Source organism: Coptis chinensis, chromosome 3, assembly GCF_015680905.1.
Source record: "Coptis chinensis isolate HL-2020 chromosome 3, ASM1568090v1, whole genome shotgun sequence".
In the NCBI taxonomy this organism is placed as follows: Eukaryota; Viridiplantae; Streptophyta; class Magnoliopsida; order Ranunculales; family Ranunculaceae; genus Coptis; species Coptis chinensis.
Window position 1 is genome coordinate 95444932 of NC_141458.1, and position 22496 is coordinate 95467427.

Sequence of the window (22496 nt, forward strand, 5' to 3'; positions counted from 1 at the left end):
ATATAAACTTGCTCCATTCAGTGACTGACTTTTTTTTGTTTTGTTTTGTTTAATTTTTCAAAAGGGTATTGATCAGTTAACCTAATGAGCGGCGAGGTGAAAAAAGTCCCGCTAAAATTTTTGCCTTCTTTCTTTTATTTTTTTAATTGGTCTCAAATTTTCTGATTAGATTTTAACATTAGTCACACTTGTACATCCGTTAGTTAATATCTCTACAAACGTCACAAAATAATTCCGTTAATTTACTAACGGTTAAGTAATTATGTAACGGAACACTAGCTGTTATTAATTTACTAACGGATGTATATGTGTTACAAATGAGAAATTGCAATTGTTAGAAAATCTTTGTTATATGGTGTAGTGGAAATACATAAAAGCACGTAAACAGTACTAACTCTTACTTATTATACACATAATTGGTCTAAATATAATATTATTAAGGGGTTAAAATTATAGTTTTGGGCTCTTATCAGGGTGCTTCTCCTCTAATGTACATATGGTCTCCACAGTATTGGAGGCAACTCCTGATGATGACAACACTTTTACCGCTGCAGCAAAATGTCCATCAGCAACTTTCTACAAGCATCGAATAGTTTTTTTTTTTTTTTTTTAAATAATTAGGACAAGCGTGCAACAAGTCACTCATACCAAGAAGTCCTTTCTCGAATAGCAAATCCTATTCTTCTAAAACAAACTCGTTAGAACCAAATCATAACATAACATTATCGTCCATAACTTTCTCAAGTCTCTTGAGAAGCTCAACGCATCGTTGTTCCAAGAAACCAAAAGTGTCGAAACTAAACGGAATGAAACAATGCTGGTTAGCCGTGCAAGCTTCCTCATGCTTCTCCATCTTCCCTGTCGCTGCTCTTTTAGCTGCTCCCCCCGCTCTTCGGGGATGTCCTCGGCGTCGAGAACGTGTACTAGGGTGTATGTGCGACTCGTTCAAATCATGAACTGGAAAAAAAAAAGGGAAATTTTTTCCAAGATCAATGACCAAGCATACCAATGAATAGGATGGAATAATTCCATTCAATATATAAAAAAACCATCGTTAATATGAAATTTATGGTTTCCATTGGTGCAAATCCAATCACCTCAATTGGAGATGAGAAGCAATTCCCGGTGGTAGCAAATGGTTATCCATTAAAGCGGGGAAATAGTATTTAAGAAGCAAAAGAAAGACGCTCCGCTCTTGCAAGAACGGACTAACGAGGGTCGACTACCTAGCCAACCTTTATAATTAAATACCGTTCTTCGTATGGGTAGATCTCATTGTGAAAAGACCTATTCTTTGGATAATTCATGGGTAGAGTCAAAGAATGTGAACTGCACAAGTTACTAATAACATTGATTAAATGAGGGAAGAGGCTCCGGTGTATAGAAAGGACCTGCGCCGTTTAAGAAGCAACCATAGAAACGAAGGAACCCACTTTTTTTTATCCATTTACCCTTACTACTTTATATTTATAATATACTCAACTTAATTTACAATTTATTATTATTATTTTGTTTAGTATCAATATAATTTCTTTTTTCGAGGTTAAATGTCTGGAAAATCGTGGTTGGGAAGGTCATAGTAGCAAAAGCCATTGGAATTTTTTTTATACATTGGAAGAATCCGTTTTGTTATTAATAGACCAGAAAGGGGAAAAGAATGACTGAAAAGAAAAAAAAATCAATTAGTTATTCATTAAAGTTTAACTTGATTCAATGACTAGAATTAGACGAGGGTATGTAGCTCGGAGACGTAGAACAAAAATTCGTTTATTTGCATCAACCTTTCGGGGACTCATTCAGACTTACTCGAACTACTATTCAACGTAAAATAAGGGCTTTGGTTTCTGCTCATCGGGATAGGGCAGGCAAAAAGAGAAGTTTTCGCTGTTTGTGGATTACTCGTATAAATGCAGCAATTAGCGAGATGGGGGTATCCTATATTTATAGTATATCCATAAATGATCTATACAAGAGGCAGTTGCTTCTTAATCGTAAAATACTTGCACAAATAGCCATATCAAATACTGAATTGTCTTTACATGATTTCCAATAAGATCATTAAATAAGGAGATTGGAAGGAATACACTGTAATGATTTAAGCGGGGCCCCGGAGAATGAGCTCAGGGAAGGTAGAGTAAAAATTACTATTTAATATAATTATAATAAAGATAAAATAGTAAAATGAATGAGCACGTTTCAAAAAAAAAAAAAGGGGGGTCTTTTTACTTTAATTTTTTCTTATGACGTGACAATCAAATCTGGATTCTCTAATTTTTTGAACAAAAATCAATCTGAGTTGGGGTTCGAATGGAATTTTTATTCAATTGTAATTGAGGATATAGGTCTATCTATTTATTTCTAGTTCGAGGACCCGCAGTTCTAGGAGTTGACTCAGTTCTCTCAAATTGTTTCTCATTATTAAGAAAAGGTAACAAAGATAAAATACGAGCTTGTTTTATAGCACTAGTAATTAATCGTTGTTGTTTCAAAGTCAATCTATTCACTCGTCTAGATAATATTTTTCCTTGTTCACTAATAAATCGACTAATTAAACTCATGTTTCTATAATCAATTCGATCCCCCGACCCAATTGGGGGCAAACGCCAACGAAAAGATCGCTTGGATTTAAGAAAAAGTCGCTTGGATTTATCCATGGTTTATTCCTTATCTTTAAAATCCTATTTATTAATTCTAATTTCATTGGGGATCCGACCGAAATAGGAATAGTATTGTTTTATTTTTATAGTTTGTTTATATAATATATATATATTATGTAATTTTAATTTATTACTGTTCCTTGGAGTGGAGAGGTTACACACGCGTTCCGCTTTATCTATTTCTTTATCTCCCCATGAATCGTATGCTTGTAACAAACAGGGGACAAAATTTTATCAATTCCAATCGATTAGGGCGATTGTGTCGATTCTTTTGAGTAATATATCTGAAATGCCCTTGATTCCTTATTAATACCGTTTAGGACACAACCTGTTACATTCCAAAATAACTCTTACTCGACATCTTTGCCTTTGGCCATAAACCTCCTTTCTTTTGCTTTTGGATTCACTCAACTCTTTTATTTTCAATCCGAAAGGAAGAAAAAAAGAAGTTGCTGATTAGAAATCCAATTCTGAAATATTTCATTGCAATCAATAGAGAATAGAGAAATAATAAGTAATACAATTATTTCTAACTATAAATTAGTTCTAATCTAATACCAGTATAGTATTTCATTTAAGTATCTTGTATGCTTTTGTTGTCCTCGACCCTTAATTTCCATTTCGTTCTCTGTCTATTAATTCAGCCTGAACCCGAATTTCGTTCTTGGCTTAATCTTCTTTGATTCTTTCTATTTCCTTCTTTTTTTATCCTAAAAAAATGACAAAAAAAGAATAAAACAAAGAAAGGGGAGCACAAATAATTTATTGTATCTCTAATCTTTTTCATCAAGAACTAGAATGAAAAAAATGGGAATGTCAATGCATCCGAATAAACGATTGATCTCTATCAATAGACTTGCTAAAGACCGAACCATAGAGTGCTTAACACAAAAAGCCACGGAGAGATATGTTTTATGTCTCGCATTGAAAATCCTCCTTTTTTTATTGTAATACATATATGATCGAGATACATATGTAGTTAAGGATCACTTTTATTTGTATGCTGCATCCCTAACTAAAATGGATATATATAACGACCGGTGGATGATATTTCCCTTTCTTTACAAAGAAAAAAGACGCCACCTTACTTTATTGGGCATTACTGATATAATTTTATTTATATTATATGTTATATGTGTTGTATGAGAATATGTTATATGATACTTAAAAAGAATAAATGCCAAGCAAGATAAATTGTATATCAATGGAGGAAATTACGATGTGGAAAACAAGACGGAATTCTCTACAATGACACTGTAGTCCAATTGAAAGGGATGTAAGCGCAGCTTGGTAGCGCTTTTGTTTTGGGTACAAAATGTCACGGGTTCAAATCCTGTCATCCCTATCTATTACTTCTACTATGTGCAGTAATGAAGGATCAATTGAGATCAATGAAAATTGAACATACATAATATTTTATGATACTATATGCATATGCATGCAAGGTGGGGTTACAAAAAAAATCCCTTTATTTTTATTTACGGTATTTTATATTGTGATAAGAAAGCTCTTAGTTCGGTTCGGTAGAACGCGGGTCTCAAAACCCCGATGTCGTAGGGTTCAAATCCTACAGAGCGTGATTATGTTCTTCTTAGGTCAATTACAATGAAATAACTTTACTAACTTGAGCAGATGCCTGAATTTGACCTCCTGCGGATTAAAGAAAGGAGGAGGTCAATCAAAAACGAGATATTATTTAAAAACAGATGTTATTTAATCAAAGGTCCAACTGATGCCTGCCCCAGAGATTGCAAATATGCAGTTCTAATAATCCAAACAAAGTAATAGGAATTAAACCTAACACGATTCCAAATAGTAAAACTTCAATCATTTCAATTTGTTTGAAAGGGTAAAAGGGGAGGTAATATCTATCCCTAAATATTAATCCAAATCGCCCATGAATCTCAATAACCAAGAATTTATAATTTACGTAGTAAGGAACTATGGACTACCCGGAATCTTAAAAAAGATTTCAATTTATGAATTGTTCATTCAATCAATTTCAAATAAGTCGATCTTGCTCGCACCAATAAATAAAGTTTGGTTATAGTTGAAGCCGCCAAGAGAAAACCGAAATAACTAGTTATAGTAGGCATGAAGGAACTAAACGGGATACTTTTTATTTATACATATGCTCATCAAACACTTACCTAAGTTTCTATTTTTGAGAAATACAAGATAAGAAAAAGACCAATTGACAAAATAAGCCCCAATCCAATCGAAAGCTGTTGATTTATAATTCATTATTCATTTCATTATAGACTATAGATGGCACAAACAAAGTTATAGTGACAGAAGTAAAAATATATCGGTTCATCATCTTTGACATCTACCGATCCCACGATTCTGACTCAACGGATTTATTGAGCAACTCTTGAATAAAGTAATAGTAAAAAAAATATTGTATACTATTTTATATGTATGGCGCAACCCAATCCCCTTTTTTGCAAGTTTTGAATCACTCACTTTGTAAATATATATATAAATTAAGTAAATATCTAAATAAAAAGAAATTAACTCTTGACAGTGATATATGTTGTAGTTGTATATCTAAATCATAGATGTGAAAATATGTGGAATTTATCCATGAATGAAAAAAAGGTATTATATATAAGTATAAAAAGAACAAGTGTAAATAGATATGATGAAATAAAAAACAGCGGCCAATGTCATAAAAATGATGAATCATAATAATTCTTATCCATCTACTTTATTTTTGAAAATGCACTCATTGAATGAGTAAACAATTGAATTGATTCAGTTGGATGGTACCAACAAAATCGAAAGTACTCACTTCCATTTCTTATTGAATTAACCGACCCACTTGCTATCGGACATTTTTTATTTTATTACGTTTGCAAAAAAATTCGACATATAATACTTTATTATTATTATGAAAATAAATCCTACTACTTCGGGTCCCGGGTTTCCGTGACTTGAAGAAAAAAACCTGGGGCGACGCTCAAATAATTGGTCCGTCTCGATGTATCCTTTCCGGCGGAAAGATGCCTAATATTTACAATGCTTTGGTAGTTAAAGGTCAAGATATCATTGGCGCCAAATTAATTAACGTAACTTGAGGTACAAAGAATTATTAGGAAATAATCGAAGTTAGGGCTGTAGCTATGAGTCATGACATGACGGGTCTGATGAGAGGAATGGAAGTGATTGACACGGGAGCTCCTCCGAGTGTTCCAAATGGTGGAGCGACTCTCGGACTAATTTTCAATGTTCTTGGAGAACCTCGTTGATAATTTGGGTCCTGTAGATACTCGCACAACATCTCCTATTCATAGATCTCGCCTGCCTTTATACGCTTAGATACCAAATTATCTATTTTTGAAACGGGATTAAAGTAGTGGATCTTTTAGCTCCTTATCGCCGTGGAGGAAAAATCGGGCTATTTGGGGCCGGAGGGGTAAAACAGCACTCATCATGGAATTGATCAACAACATTGCCAAAGCTCATGGAGGTGTATCCGTATTTGGCGGAGTGGGCTTAACGTATTCTGAAGGAAATGATCTTTACATGGAAATGAAAGAATCCGGAGTGATTAATGAACAAAATATTTCGAATCAAAAGTAGCTCTAGTCTATGGTCGATGAATGAACCGCCCGAGCTCGTATGAGAGTTGGTTTGATCGCCTAACCATGGCGGAATATTTCCGGGATGTTAATGAACAAGACGTGCTTCTATTTATTGACAATATTTTTCGTTTTTATCCCAAGCGGGATCCGAAATATCCGCTTTATTAGGAAGAATGCCTTCCGCAGAGGTTATCAACCTACTCTTAGTACGAAAAATGGGTTCTTTGCAAGAAAGAATTACTTCTACGAAAGAGGGATCCATAACTTCGATTCAAGCAGTTTATGTACCTGCGGACAATTTGACCGACCCCGCTCCTGCCACAACATTTGCGCATTTAGATGCTACTACCGTACTATCAAGAGGGCTGGCTGCCAAAGGTATCTATCCAGCAGTAGATCCTTTAGATTCAACGTCAACTATGCTCCAACCTCGGATCGTTGGTGAGGAACATTATGAAACTGCGCAAAGAGTTAAGCAAACTTCACAACGTTACAAAGAACTTCGTGACATTGTAGCTATCCTTGGTTTGGACGAATTATCCAAGAGGATCGTTTAACCGTAGCAAGAGCACGAAAAATTGAGCGTTTCTTATCACAACCCTTCTTCAGTAGCGAGGAAGTTTTACCCGTTCTCCCGAAAATATGTTGGTCTAACGTAAAACAATTAGGGGGTTTCAAATCCGATTCTTTCCGGAGAATTAGACGGTCTTCCTTCGAGGCCCTTTTATTTGGTAGGTAATATCGATGAAGCTACCGCGAAGGCTATAAACTTAGATGTGGAGAACAAATTGAAGAAATGACCTTAAATCTATGTGTAATCGACTCCTAATCGAATTGTTTGGGATTCGAAGTGAAAGAAATCATTTTATCGACTAATAGTGGTCAAATTGGTGTATTATCAAATCACGCCTATTGCCACGGTACGTAGATATAGGCATTTTGAGAATACGCCTTAACGACCAATGGTTAACAATAGCTCGATGGGTGGTTTCGCTAGAATAGGTAATAATGAAATCACCATTTTAGTCAATGATGCAGAGGGGTAGTGACATTGATCCGCAAGAAGCTCAAAAACTCTTGAAATAGCTGGGCTAACTTGAGTAGTCTTCAAGGCAAGAGACAAACAATTGAGGCAAATTTAGCTCTCGGGACGAGCTAGGGCGAGTAGAGGCTATCAATGCAATTTCATAACTAGTTGTTTGTTGGTGCGGTCGCGTCCGAATAATAAAAAAAGAGTTTTGTTTATACACACCCTATTTTGATTCTGCCGATCCAATCAAATGTAATCAGATTTAGGTGCAACGAAAAAAATTTAATAAAATTAAGAATACGAGTAGTGGAGTATGGAAAAGATAAAAAATAAATAAAAAAAGTAAGGTGGGTAGAAATACTTATTAGATACCATTGACTGCGGTATCTAATAAGTTCTACCTACTATTGGATTTGAACCAATGACTCCGCCGTGATGAAAGCAATACTCTAACCAATCGAAAGTTAAGTAGGTCATTTATCATCATAAAGAGAAACAAAAAGGAACCCATCACGCCACATCGATAGATTATAGATGGAATTTTACTTCTAAGCAATACCCGTCTTTGGTAGGAAACAGATCAGAGAGCTATCGTGTCGGATCATGCAATATTCACTTTGACAACAAATTATATACATATTAAAATATTTATCACAAACACAAGGGCTATAGCTCAGTTAGGTAGAGCACCTCATTTACACGCGCCCAATGCTTTTTCAGAGGAGTCCATCATGCAATCAACAGAATTTATCTTAGTAAAAATTGATGTCTTACTCCATGGATTTGAGGGAACAAGAGAACAATAGCCTGACAAATGGTTGGTTGGTCCAATTGAGGCCAGTTTAGGCGTCAAATAGAACCCACCATTGATTTTATAATTGATAAGGTAAATACCTAGTCCATTCAATGCCAGGCATAATGAGTATAAGGACCTCAAAAAAAAAAAAATCTTTTCGTCCTATGAACTTGAAGGTGTATGAAGTTTCATATTTGATGCTTTGGGCAGAGCGATAGAGACTCCATTTAACTTAGGTTGATCTAGGCCGGAGGCAGACCTACGTCAAGATAATTCTTTTTTGAAACACTTTGGTATTGCTACTGAATAAAAATAAAGAATCAGAGCACGCGGAGACATCTCGTTATCTTTCTGTCAAGAAAAAAGATGGCGGACTCGCTGATATTTATATCAGTTGATGAAGGAGCCCAATGCAAAAAAAAAAAAAAAAAATGCATGTTGGGTCTTTGAAACAGTTCGAATCATTTGGATAAAAAAATAAGAAGTTTGATCTGTTTTACCGAGAAGGTCTACGGTTCGAGTCCGTATAGCCCTAATTTTTCATTAATATTAATTTTATTAAAATAATTTTTTACTTTTACATAGTTTTTATTTCCATTTCCTTATTATTATTTGTTGTTTGTAGCTGGCCGGTTGGTTGCTCCATCGAAATCGAAATAGAATCATTCCTACATTCTCGCTTTCGGGGATCCTTCGGAACATGAAACTAAAAAAAACATTTCAATGGAACCAATCGGCATTTTAAAAATTTCGACAAACCCACTCTTTTTCATTTATCTTCGTGGGTGAATTACATACACACACATTCATACGCATTTTCTTGTTTTCCTATCCATGATCAAAGAATTAGTGATACTACTTTTTTGGTATACCAAAAAAGTAAAATTTTGAAGTAAAAATCATGACATAAGCCCGACTAATATACTCAAACCCAATTGCCCACCATTCCAAATTTGAATTCTCCTGGTGCTGGCTTTATCCAAGAAGATTGGAGGCCCATTTGAACTTAGACGAATTAGGAAATCCCCCTACTTATCTTATCAACTTTTTTACGTAAGAACAACCAACCCCAACTAATTGTTTCAGAGAAAATGAATTGATCCTAATGGGGATAGGAGCTTATCGCTTGTTATATGTAAGGGCTCCTCGCAATTCAACGATTCAATCCAATCTTTAAAGTCTCGTACATGGAGAGATAAAAAAATAAATCGGTCAATGCACTCTGTTTCCATATAATCTATTAATATAAAAATATTCTGCTGGATCTTAATGATAAAGTATATACGACACTTTTTTTATATATTCATTTTTTAAAAATATCAATCAATTTATTATTATTATATAAATATATAATAATATATTATTATACATACTGATTAATGTACTAATATTAATTAATAATTAATATAGTATTTAATTTAATATATATACATATATATATAATACTAGTGTTATTACTTTTTTTGAATGCGAGAACCCGAGGCGCGGTGAACGAAAGAGTTTTTTTGTATACGAGCATGATATGTCTATACCATATCGAAATAGAATATCAAATCGAAGAAAATTTAAATTGGGATTTTTTATTCGACGAATATTGAAACGAGACATATTTAGTTCGACTAAATACTTATGGATGAATTCACATTACAATTTGAATCGACTAATCCGGTATATTTTCCACATTCATAGGAGTGCATCTATGTTTCTCGCTTCCACGAAATATGATATTTTTTGGGCTTTTCTAATAATATCAAGTGTTATTCCTATTTTGGCATTTCTAATTTCCGAGTTTTGGCCCCAGCTAAACGAAGGGCCGATAAACTTTCTAGTTATGAATCGGGTATAGAACCGATGGGCAATGCTTGGTTACAATTCCGAATCCGTTATTATATGTTTGCTCTAGTTTTTGTTGTTTTTGATGTTGAAACGGTTTTTCTTTATCCATGGGCGATGAGTTTCGATGTATTGGGTGTATCCGTGTTTATAGAAGCTTTAATTTTCGTGCTTATCCCAATTGTTGGTTCAGTTTATGCATGGCGAAAAGGAGCATTGGAATGGTCTTAGCTCCTTAGTATTCAGACAATAATAATAAAAATAAAAAAGAAGAAAAAAATTACATGAGAGATAGTGACAATTGTTTAATGATGTATTAGGTGACACTATAAGTCATGTGAGACAGGACACCCTATAAGTCATGAGAGATAGTGACAATTGTTTAATGATCTATGAAGAGAAACCCCTTCAACCTAAATGTTTGTGGTTTTCTATGCCCTTTGATTTTTAAACTATCAATTCAAGCTTTTCTAAATGAAAAAAGAAATTTCCTTAACAATCGAATGCATGGAGTCCGTTAATCATATGTCTTGCAGAAATAATAACAACAGGGGGTTTATCCTGAATCTTAAACAACGTAAGAGGCTGTTCGATATAATGGATTTCTAGTTTTGTCTCATATAAGTTCAAGAGGATATAGTAATAAAAATGTTGATGATACCGACTATACTTACCATATACCAATAATTGAAGTGTTGAATAGCGATACTCCACGTCTTGAGATGTTTTTTATTGAACCATCATCAAGTGCTCTTCCATTGAGCTAAGGATCCATTTCAAGATACATCAATATAGTGTGTAAGACAACCAAACTACTAAAAAAATATAAACATAGGGCTTAATTTACAACAAACGTAACATAGAAACCAAAATAGATATAACTAATACCAAAAGCAAATATAAAGCCATGCATTTAGTTCATTTAATTTTAAGTGCGGAGAAGGAAAATTCCTTTAGGCTGCAAGAGATACTCTAGATATCCATATGGTATTCAAGCATTCATATATAAGTACTTAAACTATTATGTGTGGCACATGTACTAAAAACAAATAAAGAAAAATAAAAAAACAGACAACATTTCATATTCAAAAGGACTTTACTGCTTCAGTATTGCCCAATGATTACATGCCCTTCAAAAGAAACATTATATCTACAACAGACTGCCACTATTAGCACATGCATCTTCAGGAGAAATGCACCAATGGGACCAACCTGACAATATGCAAACTACTAAAATAAATGAATTAATCATATATAAGAATGACAATACTAAAAGGTAATACCTTGTCAAGCGGAATTGAGGAATTGGTGTGGGAAAAATAGAAATGGTGAAATCGGCATAATCCATGATCATTATTAGAGCTTCTTGGGAGCAAAAACTCTGGAAATGGTGAAATCGGCATAATAACGGTTAAGCACATGAATACCATCAAATAGTGATTGCAAATGTTAAAATTCTTCGTTCAAGATCAAAACGAACAAATAGTGGTTTTTGGGATGCACACAAGCACCTACAAAGCATGATATATATCGATAGTCTTAGTGTGCAATCCAATTCAATAATGTTTCACACTTTCATTTTCAGTTCACTACGAATATCAAGTTGTAAAAGTTGTGAAATATCACTATCACCACAACAACAGAATCATAACTCATACTTGGTGAGACACTGTAACAAACAATTAGAACCCAATTTAATTCAATACAAACAAATTGTTAACTATTACTAATTGGAAATAGAAAAGGTAACATATAATTTATAATTTCACACTTTCATTTTTAGTTCACTACGAATACCAAGTTGTTGCAAAAGTTATGAAAGATCAACAGGAAATTCAAAACACACTAAAACCAAAATAAAATTATTGAAAATTTGATTCAAGCACAAACCCATGCTAAGATCGATTCGGATCTGATTGGATTCCTATCACATTTGGGCACAATTCAAATATGGGTATCTTAAAACTCAAAACAATGAAGTAGTATCATCAAATTAAAGAGAAATCGCCACCAAACTTACACCAATATAGAAAAACCTGCGAATTCAACAAAAACTCTATTGTTGCCATCAGACCACAAAAACTCATACCTGTGGTTTCTTCTTAGTGTTCTCTAGACAAGTTCGTGCAGCCGAGATAATTCCTTTAGAACAACCATTATAAAGTGGCGCTGGATTAAGATGTTTAACTGGATTTTTGGGTTAAAACAAATATAAGCCATCACCTGTTCTTCACCGCGACGACCACTTTTAGAATTAAGAAAAACAACCATTGGATTCCTGACCATTCAATTCCATGGCCTAATATAGAAAGACAGAAAATAAAAAAGATATATTAGGGAAAGGATTAACACCGCAAAAAAATATAGACTCCTGTCCTACTCAAGAGCCACTTTTTAAGGATCTTGATGATATAGACAATCCACAAAGAAGCCAATGCACTTAACTTTCTTCCCATTGGGTATTTGGAAAAAATTATCCCATACAGTTTCACTGAGGACTGCTATTGATGGGTATAGATACAAAAAATCACCTAATTATTGTGTGTAAGCTGAGATTATTTAAATCCAGTCTCTGTAAAAACCTTGTCGAGTTTCCTCAGTACATTCACATAGTTTTGTCGAAAGTTATCAAAATAAAATGTTAAGCCACAGTGGCATGCCATCAATTCAACTGATACAACTTCACTTGACTTGAGAAGCGACAAATTATTTAGAGATGGGACGGACAAAAAGACTTACTTTTTGTGCATCTTCTTCAAACACAAACTCAGCATGGGCATATTCCTTGGGTCTTCCTTCCTCATTTAATGTGAAACGCACATCTACAACTTCACCAGCATCTTTGAAGAACACTTCCCTATAACACAAATGAATATCCATGAGAAGAGCACCAAGGAGAATGCCAAAGTCACAGGAATTATTAACAGCTTACACATCCTCTTTTTGAGGAGAAAATGGAAGGTTGCCCACAAACAGGGTATTTGTTACATTGGATGGAACTTGAGGTGTGGCAAGGGTTTTATTGTCTAGCTTGGCTTGCTTGTTATTTGTCTTTGGCGACTGAGCATCCTTCATTTCCACATCTGTGTCCTGCTTAAACATTCCAAATTAGAACAAACCGCATTTTTCAGTAGTGAAATATATCAAAGGGACATTCCAACTACACAAGTCTAAAACAATTAACCAGCTAACCAAGTACTTGACATAATGGGTTTAACTTTTATTTAAGAGCACAATTGAAATAGAAATTCCTCTAAACCTAAAGAAAACCGGGAAGGGAAATTTCCCAGTTCATATCACAATAGAAAAATGAGAAAACCACTCGTGAACATCCAGAGTGGTATCTCGGAAGAAATATTTCAGAGGTGAAGTTCACACTATAAACGCATTACACAATGAGATTTAGTGTGCAACTTCAAAAAGTAACCAAGGGATGCACATACACGGTGCACACAACAAAGAGTAACAAACCAGACATTTCACAAAAATATTTCATCTTACATTTTTCTTCAAAGTCTTGGCAGGCTGTTCATCCTCGTCCTCATCAGATGAATCATCCTCAGAACTGCTACTGTCCTTGGTGACTTCGCTAGGCTGCCATCGCTATTTTTTGAGAGAGAATGTGTGGTTGGGGTGTTTAACCAGATTGGGGTTTTGTTTATTTATTGGGTTGTTAATTACTTAGTGTTTTTTTTATTTTTTGTGTTTTCGGTGAAGGCGAAAAGTTTCTTTTTAAGAATCAATTTGTGTGTTTTAATGTTCCGTAGTTATATCACGAATCAAAATTGTAATTGGCGTGTAATTGGTTTGTTCTTAATATATGTATCTCGAGAACATCTAAACAATCTCAAGAACATCCTGCGTCCAATGAAATTCAGGGCAACAATCAATTTATAATAAATCAAAATATTGTTCTGCTTTGTAATTAATTTTGTGTCCTTACTTAAAAATATTGCTGACATGACCTCCTGAAATCGCAGATGAGCATTTTCGCCCACTGTGCAATAATGGTTTTAGATAATCCACCATCATCCCTGTCTCCATGATAGAGTTTTCTGCACCACTAACTCCTATACATTAGCCTGCTCCTTCGCCTATCTCTCTTCCTCCTCTTCTTCAAAACTTCCCATTTGCTTTGCAATATGAGCAGTATTTGGGAGTTCTAAAAATCTCCACTTCCTGCATTATGTAATCTTCAATCTTTCTCTTCCTCCAAAATTCTGGCAGTATTGAGTAGCAGAAAATATTTCAGATTAATGGAGACAACTGCTATAAAAGATGGTAATTTGGACCTCATAGAGCCTGGTGAAGACCTTTTTTCACAGTACTACAGGTGCGTACAATCCTGATGGAAATGGAACTCACCTCATTTCTGAGACTACTAGTTGCTACATGACCCTCCTGTATTCGAGGGCCTAACGAGGAGGTCAACCCCGGTCACTCTTAGACATGCGTACATTAAAAAAAATCGGTATGTATCGTGGTCTGATATACCTCTGTTGAGCCCCTTAGAAACTTAGCACTTGCATATCCTCGAAAAAGCTTATGACAATCTTGAAGATGTCAAATAATATTGAAGAATAAGATGTTAACCATCTTTTTCTTTTTCAAGTTTATCATATATACCTGGGTTTTGTAAGTAAATGTAATAGTTACTAGTTAGTACAAATTTCAATCTCGTCGTCCTATATCTATCAATTACAGATATTCATTCTACTATGAACTGTCTGAACACACTGTTTAATCGGCCAGCTCAGTCAAATAATTCTTCAGAGTTCACCAAATATATTAGTTTTTTGAAAAAGTATATACCAACTTGATGGTGTTCAGACTTCAGACATCAAATATCTTGGTTTCCACTTCCCAGTAGCAAATAACAATAACCCCATTTTACAGTTTTTACCAAATTAGTTGTTTATGCTTGTGTTATTACTAAAACTGGGAATTCAAAACATACATTCAAGTCTAGATCAGACCGAGTTATGAATATATGATATGATGGATTTGACACGAACTAATAAGATGCATTTGTATGTTGGAATGAGATTTTATTGTAATAGACTAATAGAATAGCGGTTAGTTATTGCTTAGTTCAAGACATTCATTTGGCAATGTCTCACCTTATTAACGGCTCCGAAACAGTGAAACACCTAGAGCTTCAGCATTTTCAAAAGAACGCACAAGGTTGTATAAATTTGTAATCTAGAACGTCTTGTCCACGGTATTGATTCAACAATTGTCAAAATCATGAAAGCAAAGAAACAAGAGACTAGTTTACTCAAGCATCTGCGCAGAACAAGCCATAGTTTCTTCAGATAATTTATCTACTTGGCATTATTATAGTTTCCATTTCTTGAGAACAGGTTAACAAATTATATCTCAGCCGAACCAAATATGAAACAGTTATAAAGAAGAATTGCCTATAAAGAATAACGAATTATAAAGAAAGAGTAAGTAAAAGTAAAATATCGACACTTGAACTAACCAAACATGTACCCTCATATATTGTAATCTTGTTGGTGTTACATGATGATACTTTCAGCATAACCACATATTCTGATTACAAGATTCTTTCACCCTAATCATATATTTTGAGCAAGGCTTTCATGATGTCCAAGGATTATTCATCAGTAACTGCAATTTAACCCCTGTAAATGCCAGAGAGATCTGCGTTCTGGATAATCCAAGGATGCTCCAGAAGCTTGTGCAATGGGAGACGTTGAGAAGAATCTTTAACCAACATCTGCTAAAAAAAAGGGTATTCATTAAGTGTCAAAAATGCATGTTAACTCTTTACCGTGTCACTCTCCTCAAGGACTGCGTGGACAAAATTTGTGGGGACAACCCCAAGTTAATGGTTAAAAAGAGCAATTTACGTATATTGGCATGGGGATAAAACTTGACTAAGGAGCCCCACCGTGTATATTGGCTTTTAAAAAAATGTAATGCAGCACGCAAGTCTCACCTGACTAATGAGATCCTTCGCAGAAGATGAGATAATTGGCTTGGGGGGAAACTTGAGATCCACTTTTATGATCCTGTGTATTTATCATTCACAACTTGTGAGCCATATCATCAGTGATAATTAAAAAGTTTCCATGCAAACTAAAAGGATACTTTTTTCAAGACATAGCAAAGATCCATCTGTCCCACATTGACCAGTGATAATTAAAAAGCTTCCATGCAAACTAAAAGGATACTTTTTTCAAGACATAGCAAAGATCCATCTGTCCCACATTGACTATTACAAGCCATATGCCTATCTTTGCTCATAACAAAACTAGAATCCTAAATGTACTTGTTTATTATAACTTCAGCATATACCTTCTATATGTGTCTGAGTGCTCCTTTGCCTCAAATGGAGGAACTCCGTAAAGAAACTCGTAGCACAAGACGCCAAGACTCCAAATGTCCACGTTTGCGTCATGCTCGACACTCTCGACTGTTGAAAGTAACAATAAGTTGGTAACAGATAAAAAACAATGACAAGAAAAACTCATTTCACCCTGCTCAGTACATACCCATCTCAGGGGGAAGATAATCCAATGTACCACACATGGTCCTCCTGCGGTTAAAAGTGTGAACAGACCAGCCGAAATCTGCAATTTTTAGTTCTCCCTGTCACAGAAATCACACACTAACATATTAAGCATATAATTACTCGTTATCAGCTGATCTCAATGGAACAAAAAACAGATCTGAGATTATCTCACCTGTGCACCAATCAAGAGATTCTCCGGCTTTATATCTCTGTGTATGACATGCTTTCCATGGCAGTATATCAGGGCTCGTGCAAGTGATGAAATGTACTGTTGACACACACAACAAACATTAGTACAAGATATTTGCAAACAAAAACAGGTATGCTTCCGCAAAAGTAAAGTTTTGCATCGATGTACAATAAAACACAGGCTACTAAGTAGGGGACTTATTCCGAAACCAATAACTCACAGTGGCAGCACGTTTTTCACTGAAAAACTTGCACTTCTGGAGCTCCTTGTAAAGTTCGCCTTTCGCTGCATATTCTAATATCAAATATACCCGGGTCTGCAATCATAAAATGAAAACAAAGTAACTCAGTCAATAACCATTAGACCAATTCCCTGAACAAGTAAGATACATACTTCATATCTAAAAAGTATTAGAATATAAAAACAAACACATATTCTAACCTGATCATAGAAGTACCCATAGAGGCGTAGGATATTGGGATGGCGAAGATGGCTCTGTATCTCGACTTCCCTGCGAAGCTGATGCTCCACTTGAGATTGTTTCAACTGGCTTTTGAAAAGTACTTTCAGTGCCACAATGTGGTTGCTCTGTTGGAAAACACAATTCAACAGATTCATTCTAGTCCATTCAAATTAAAACAACTTCCTATTCCATGATAAATAAATACCAATCTCAACAAAGTAGCATACAAGACTTTAACTTCTAATTCAAAGGTTTCATTCTTTCTTTTTAAAGGTAAGATTTAATCTAATACTCCGCCTCAATTTGAAAAACAATGAACAAAAAATCCAGCTAAAGTTGAAAAAAATGTGGACACAAATTCACATAACAAATCCAAAACACATCTGCAGCTCAATGTTTCCATAACTAACTGTATTACAAGTAAACAATACTCGAATAAGACTAAATTTGTCATTCAGCCACTAACAAGCACAGTTCAAAAGCACCCAGTAAATTAACATGACCAACAGAATCTACCTTTTTTTCTCTGGCTAAATACACATGCCCAAATTTTCCTCTTCCAAGCGGCTTTCCGATATCGAAATCATTAAGTGTCCACCTTCTTTGTTTATCTTCACCTGCTTCGATAACTTCTGAACAAGCCTGCAAAAAGATCACTTCTTTTATTCAAAAAGAATCGAAACCCTAGATTTCCCTCTAAAACAATGTTCTCGACCCTAAACTTTAAATCAAGAATAAAAAAGGTAAAAAGTCAAAACCCTAACCAAAACAAACTTTACGCATGCTCAAATTTGATAATTGAATTAGATCTCATTGATTACCTTCTCTCTGGTGTCAGGTTCTGTAGCGATCGCCATTTCTTAGAGAGAGAGAGAGGGAGGTGGAGGTGGAGGGGAAGTGAGGAAGAAGAATTTTTTTTGTTGTTGTTGGAAGTTTGAATGATGAAAGACAACGGTCGAATTTGTAATAAGAAAGCTTTTTTTTTTTTGAATTTTTTGGGTTTGGAGGAGATTGTATTGGGTAGGGTTGGAGTAGGTTAAGATTTTGTTGTTTGTTTAGTTGTGGTCCACATTATGTGGGATTTTGTCTTATTTGGTAATGAGGTGTAGGGATTTGTTGGTACAGGGAGTATTTTGAGGAGCGGGGGTAACGGTAAACTACCCACTTGGTTGAATTGTTGACTTTTTGATACATCATAGAAATGAAGTTTCAGACAATAAGATCTCAATTTTAGGGGGTGATTGTGTGGAATATATGATTTACAATTTATTTCTATCATGGTACAAAACATAAATTATACAATCAATTTAAAATCGATCTTAATTATCTGGTTAGAAAGTCAGCTTAGAACAAATCCAATGGAGAGCTGCTATAAGAGTTGTGATATTGTTGTAATAGGGAAACCAAAAAAGAGAATGGAGAAAAGTGGAGGCTGAGAGAATAGGGTTAGAGAGAATTAACTCATACTCTACCCAGAGTTTCATATATATACTTAACCTACTTTTGGGTGTTAATGTACCCCAATATATGAGAATAGAAAAGACTAGATGCAGTTTAGTTTGGCATACCAAATTGATAGTCCACACTTATAGAAACGTGGGACTTTACATACGTCAACAATATATAGGGGGTGCCCGCCCTCATGTAAGGAGCAAATAAGGAGAGCACCCTCATACTTCAAATACTTCAACACTCTCCCTCAAGCTGTAATTACGCAAACTATGCATATTACATCTTGGGTGACAAAAATAAAGATAAGAATATTATTCCCCCTTTCATATAGAATTGTCTTTAGTTGAAGAATTCGAACAACTGTTAAGACATCCTGGAAAGTGAAATTGTCGGTTTAGGCAATGGCCTAACCTGAATACTTAAGTTGTACCACGCACAATCACAAACGGTAACCATAACACATGTTTAGTGGCGCGCTGCTTGGCTACTGCTCACTCTAGTTGTAGTTATGGCTGTCACAAAACAAATTGCAAACAATAACACTGATTTGATGTGCGCTTCTTGGCTGCTACTATCAATATCACTATTGAAATCAACAAAGTACTGTTCTAGGTACTCCTGAATACTAAAACATGAGTGCAGTTTAGGCGTGACTGCTACCAGAATAGTGCAGTTTAGGTTTGACTACTACATGAAAACATGAGTGCAATTTAGGTGTGACTGCTACCTGAAACATGAGTGCAATTTAGGCTTGAATGCTACCTGGAAACATGAGTACAGTTTAGGCATGACTGTTACTTGAATAATGAAAAGTGTAGTTTAGGTTTTACTGCTACTTGAATACTAAATAGTGCAGCTTATGCATGACTGCTACCTGAAAGATGAATACTGAATCATGGGGATGTCATTGCTCATATTGTTGAGATACAAAGAGGTACGGTGCACGCCCTTGGATATGCCTTGTATGAGAGGAGCACGTCCTCATGAAGTAAGTATGCCAAGACATGATGGAATATGAAAACATGAGTATTCTTCCACATATGTCTCCATATTCTTCTTATTGCCTCAAATACCACTCAATGTCCTCATATATCCATATTCTTCCCCCAAGTTGGAATATACAAGGCGGAGTTGGAACATACAAAGGTTTGTCTGTTGTCTATTCCGACTTGAACTTGAAACAGGGGAAACCAAATACCAACGCAATAAATAGACTGACCATCCCCAAAGTGATACAACCAACCAATGCCCACTTCAAAAAAAAAAAAAAAAAAAAAAAATTTATACGACCAAAGATCAACCAATGCCTACGTCAAAGAACAATATTGTATTCACCAATAGCCATATTCTCATAACTTATAAGAATTAACGAACACCGAAAAGCAAAGCAAGAGATACTTAGCATAAGTGAAAAAACTACCACAAAGCATAGTTGGGCATTTTTAACAAACACTCGGATGCGGAAACATACATGAACAAGTAGTGGAAAACGTGACCTTTTCAGTCAAAAAGCTTCCAAATAGAGTGCATCGAGAGAAAGGGAAGACCATAAAAACGCGACCTTTTCAATAAATGTGAATAGTGTCATGAATAGTGATTGTGAACAGAAAACCCAATAGCATAAAAAAGAATAGAATCAGATTTGCTCGCCAGAAAAGAAAATTTCAAACTCAAAGAAACAATACCACCAAAAAGAATAAAAGACAGATAAGCTTGAACCTTGTCAATCAAATAACTTCCAAAAAGAGTTCATCCAGAGAAAGAGAAGACTAGATCAGCAAACACTAGCAGAAACATGCTATTTCATACAGATGGGCGCGCGCCTATGATTGAGGGCAAAAGTATGGGCACATGTTTATGAATCGAGACAGAAGAACTTCAAACTTTGTTAGTCTCTTATTATGAGAAAGATTGAAACTTGAATATTGAAAACTGAAAAAGAATTGATTTTTTTTTTCTTGTATACTGATTTTGGAGATACCTCTCTTAACATAGCACTAAATTTATATTTAAACCTTATACTCTGATACCATGTTAGTGGTGATCTAAGAGAGTTGTGACATTGTTGTAATAGGAAAACCAAGAAGGAGAATGGAAAAGAGTGGAGGTTGGGAGAATAGAATTAGAGAGAATTAACTCATACTCTACTCAGAGTTTCATATATATACTTAACCTACCTTGGGTGTTAAGGTACCTCAATACATGAGAATAGAAAAGACTAGATACGGTTCAGTTTAGTTTGGCCAATAGTCCACACTTATAGAAACATAAGACTTTATATACGTCAACAATATATATGAGACGCCCGCCCTCATGTAAGGAGCAAATAAAGGGCATGATATATGCCTTTTGCTACGTTAGAGATTTGAATCTCTTCTTTGGCGAAAGTGCGAATTCAAAGATATTTTTCCTTACTCACGATCTTCGTGTTCATATAAAATTGGAGTAGGGATTCGAACCAACCTAAATTTCTAGGACCACTTACAACTCGGTTTTTACTCTTTTAGGGAACTAGTGAGTAAGTTTAGCTATGATTATATTAATACTACAGACTTGGTTTCTTTACTACACAAAAGTTAAAAAACATTAAGTTACGTAATCATGCAACTAAGACACAATAAAATTTTACTAAAACAAAAGTGGTGAGTTAATTCTCCTCATGTGAAGATAACTTTTGTTATTTGATTTTTGTAAGTGTATTTTTATCTTCCTAGAACTCATAGACAAGTCCTACTAAAAGAAAACTTCATCCCTAACATGTATGACTCATCTCTAAGCTCATACATACTAGCATGTGGAACCAAAGCAATGACTTATTTATAAGCTCATCACTTGATCCCTAACTAGACTCTACACCAACTATCATTTTGGGATAGGATGTAGGTCTAGTTGTTCTTCCTAAACAACTTACTGAACCAAAATAACAAGAATTTTCCCTCACATGAGTATTATTAACTCCCCACAAAAGGAAGGTTTAGCTCATGATCCTTGGGCTAAAACTAAAACAAGAGTGGAATGTAAAAAGAGAGAGAGCAAAAAGAAGAAACTATCTATTTATAAACTCACTTGCATGAAGAAGTGAGAATTTTTCAAGAGGAACATAAGGTTTCCTCCATTAAAACTATTACAAACTATTTTTTTCAAAACTAAAAACTAAATAAAAACTAAGGCTAAGGAACTAAAATAATACATGGTAAAGGAAAAGAAGTCAAGGGAGTAAATGGATTGTCCCTTTGTTTTGTTTTCTTCTCTATTTGAGAGAAATCTCATTTCTTCCCACGTGAAACACCAAACATCATTTACTTCATTTTTATCCACCACATTAAAACAAAGTGACATCTTGCCTTTTTTTTCACTATTAACACCTAATCTAATTAATTACATGCAAGGTGTCAACTTTGCACCAATAATTTGGCATTTTTGTCTTGACATGCTCCATGATTGATGACTCATCAAATCTTGCGGGCCCACATAGTAGGTCCACGTGCAGTCTAGTGGCGGTCCGGTCTTTTGGCAATTTTACAACTTCCCGCCACGTAGAGTTCATCGCCCTGATTGTCTGAGCAGCTCACTTGTCGCATTCGGAGTCCTGGTTCAAGAGGTAGGAGCTTCGGAAGTTTTATGCTTCTATATGGATTTGTTGGGCTTTACATGGCTGATTTGGAAGAATTCATATATACGTCGTTCCCTGTGCTTTAACGCAGGTTTAACCAATATTTTCATGTTTACTGCAAATACCTGCAAAAGTACGAAAATATATTTATTTCATGATTATTAAACACATAATTAACCAAATTTATATGTCTCAATGGGGTTTCATATTACAGTTTTGGGTGCTTATCACACTACCTCCAAAGCAAGACTTTGCTTGTCCTCGCTGTTAAGAAGAGACATTAAAACAGATAAGTGGCCAAAATGTGTAGTCCTAACTAATTCTCGTTTGGCAG

General features: G+C 35.0%; 2 protein-coding genes across 4 annotated transcripts; both read right to left on the reverse strand.

Moving 5' to 3' along the window:
* Positions 1-811: 811 nt before the first annotated feature.
* LOC147511842 (nucleolin 2-like) lies at positions 812-13771 on the reverse strand. 3 transcript variants are annotated; one of them, XM_086599424.1, is made up of 7 exons: positions 13405-13771; positions 12836-12993; positions 12643-12760; positions 11993-12202; positions 11187-11284; positions 10578-10666; positions 812-957 (listed from the first exon to the last, which is right to left on the reverse strand). In XM_086599424.1, exons 2-4 carry the CDS (start codon positions 12976-12978, stop codon positions 12158-12160), a joined length of 306 nt encoding a protein of 101 aa, XP_086455550.1. In that variant the 5' UTR covers positions 12979-12993; positions 13405-13771; the 3' UTR covers positions 812-957; positions 10578-10666; positions 11187-11284; positions 11993-12157. The 3 variants fall into 3 exon arrangements, with proteins under 3 accessions (XP_086455550.1, XP_086455549.1, XP_086455552.1); XM_086599423.1 differs by lacking the exon at positions 812-957 and adding an exon at positions 4228-4307; XM_086599426.1 differs by lacking the exons at positions 812-957; positions 10578-10666 and adding an exon at positions 10889-11115.
* A 1613-nt stretch (positions 13772-15384) lies between these two features.
* LOC147511843 (serine/threonine-protein kinase Aurora-2) lies at positions 15385-18099 on the reverse strand. Its single transcript, XM_086599427.1, has 9 exons — positions 17919-18099; positions 17614-17739; positions 17076-17222; positions 16855-16950; positions 16617-16712; positions 16425-16521; positions 16228-16345; positions 15869-15941; positions 15385-15646 (listed from the first exon to the last, which is right to left on the reverse strand). The coding sequence occupies exons 1-9, from the start codon at positions 17952-17954 to the stop codon at positions 15545-15547; spliced, it is 891 nt and encodes a 296-aa protein (XP_086455553.1). The 5' UTR covers positions 17955-18099; the 3' UTR covers positions 15385-15544.
* Between the last annotated feature and the right edge of the window lie 4397 nt (positions 18100-22496).

What these genes read in the sequence shown, in the direction of transcription:
- LOC147511842 (XM_086599424.1), bottom strand. Translation starts at nt 12,978, where the DNA reads ATGAAGGATGCTCAGTCGCCAAAGACAAATAACAAGCAAGCCAAGCTA. An exon ending in TCTCCTCAAAAAGAGGATGT is followed by an intron (nt 12,761 to 12,835) that starts GTAAGCTGTTAA and finishes TTTGTGTTATAG; the next exon opens with GGAAGTGTTCTTCAAAGATG. An exon ending in TTGAAGAAGATGCACAAAAA is followed by an intron (nt 12,203 to 12,642) that starts GTAAGTCTTTTT and finishes TTTCTATATTAG; the next exon opens with GCCATGGAATTGAATGGTCA.
- LOC147511843 (XM_086599427.1), bottom strand. Translation starts at nt 17,954, where the DNA reads ATGGCGATCGCTACAGAACCTGACACCAGAGAGAAG. An exon ending in ATTTAGCCAGAGAAAAAAAG is followed by an intron (nt 17,223 to 17,613) that starts GTAGATTCTGTT and finishes GTTTTCCAACAG; the next exon opens with AGCAACCACATTGTGGCACT. An exon ending in GTGAAAAACGTGCTGCCACT is followed by an intron (nt 16,713 to 16,854) that starts GTGAGTTATTGG and finishes GTGTGTCAACAG; the next exon opens with TACATTTCATCACTTGCACG.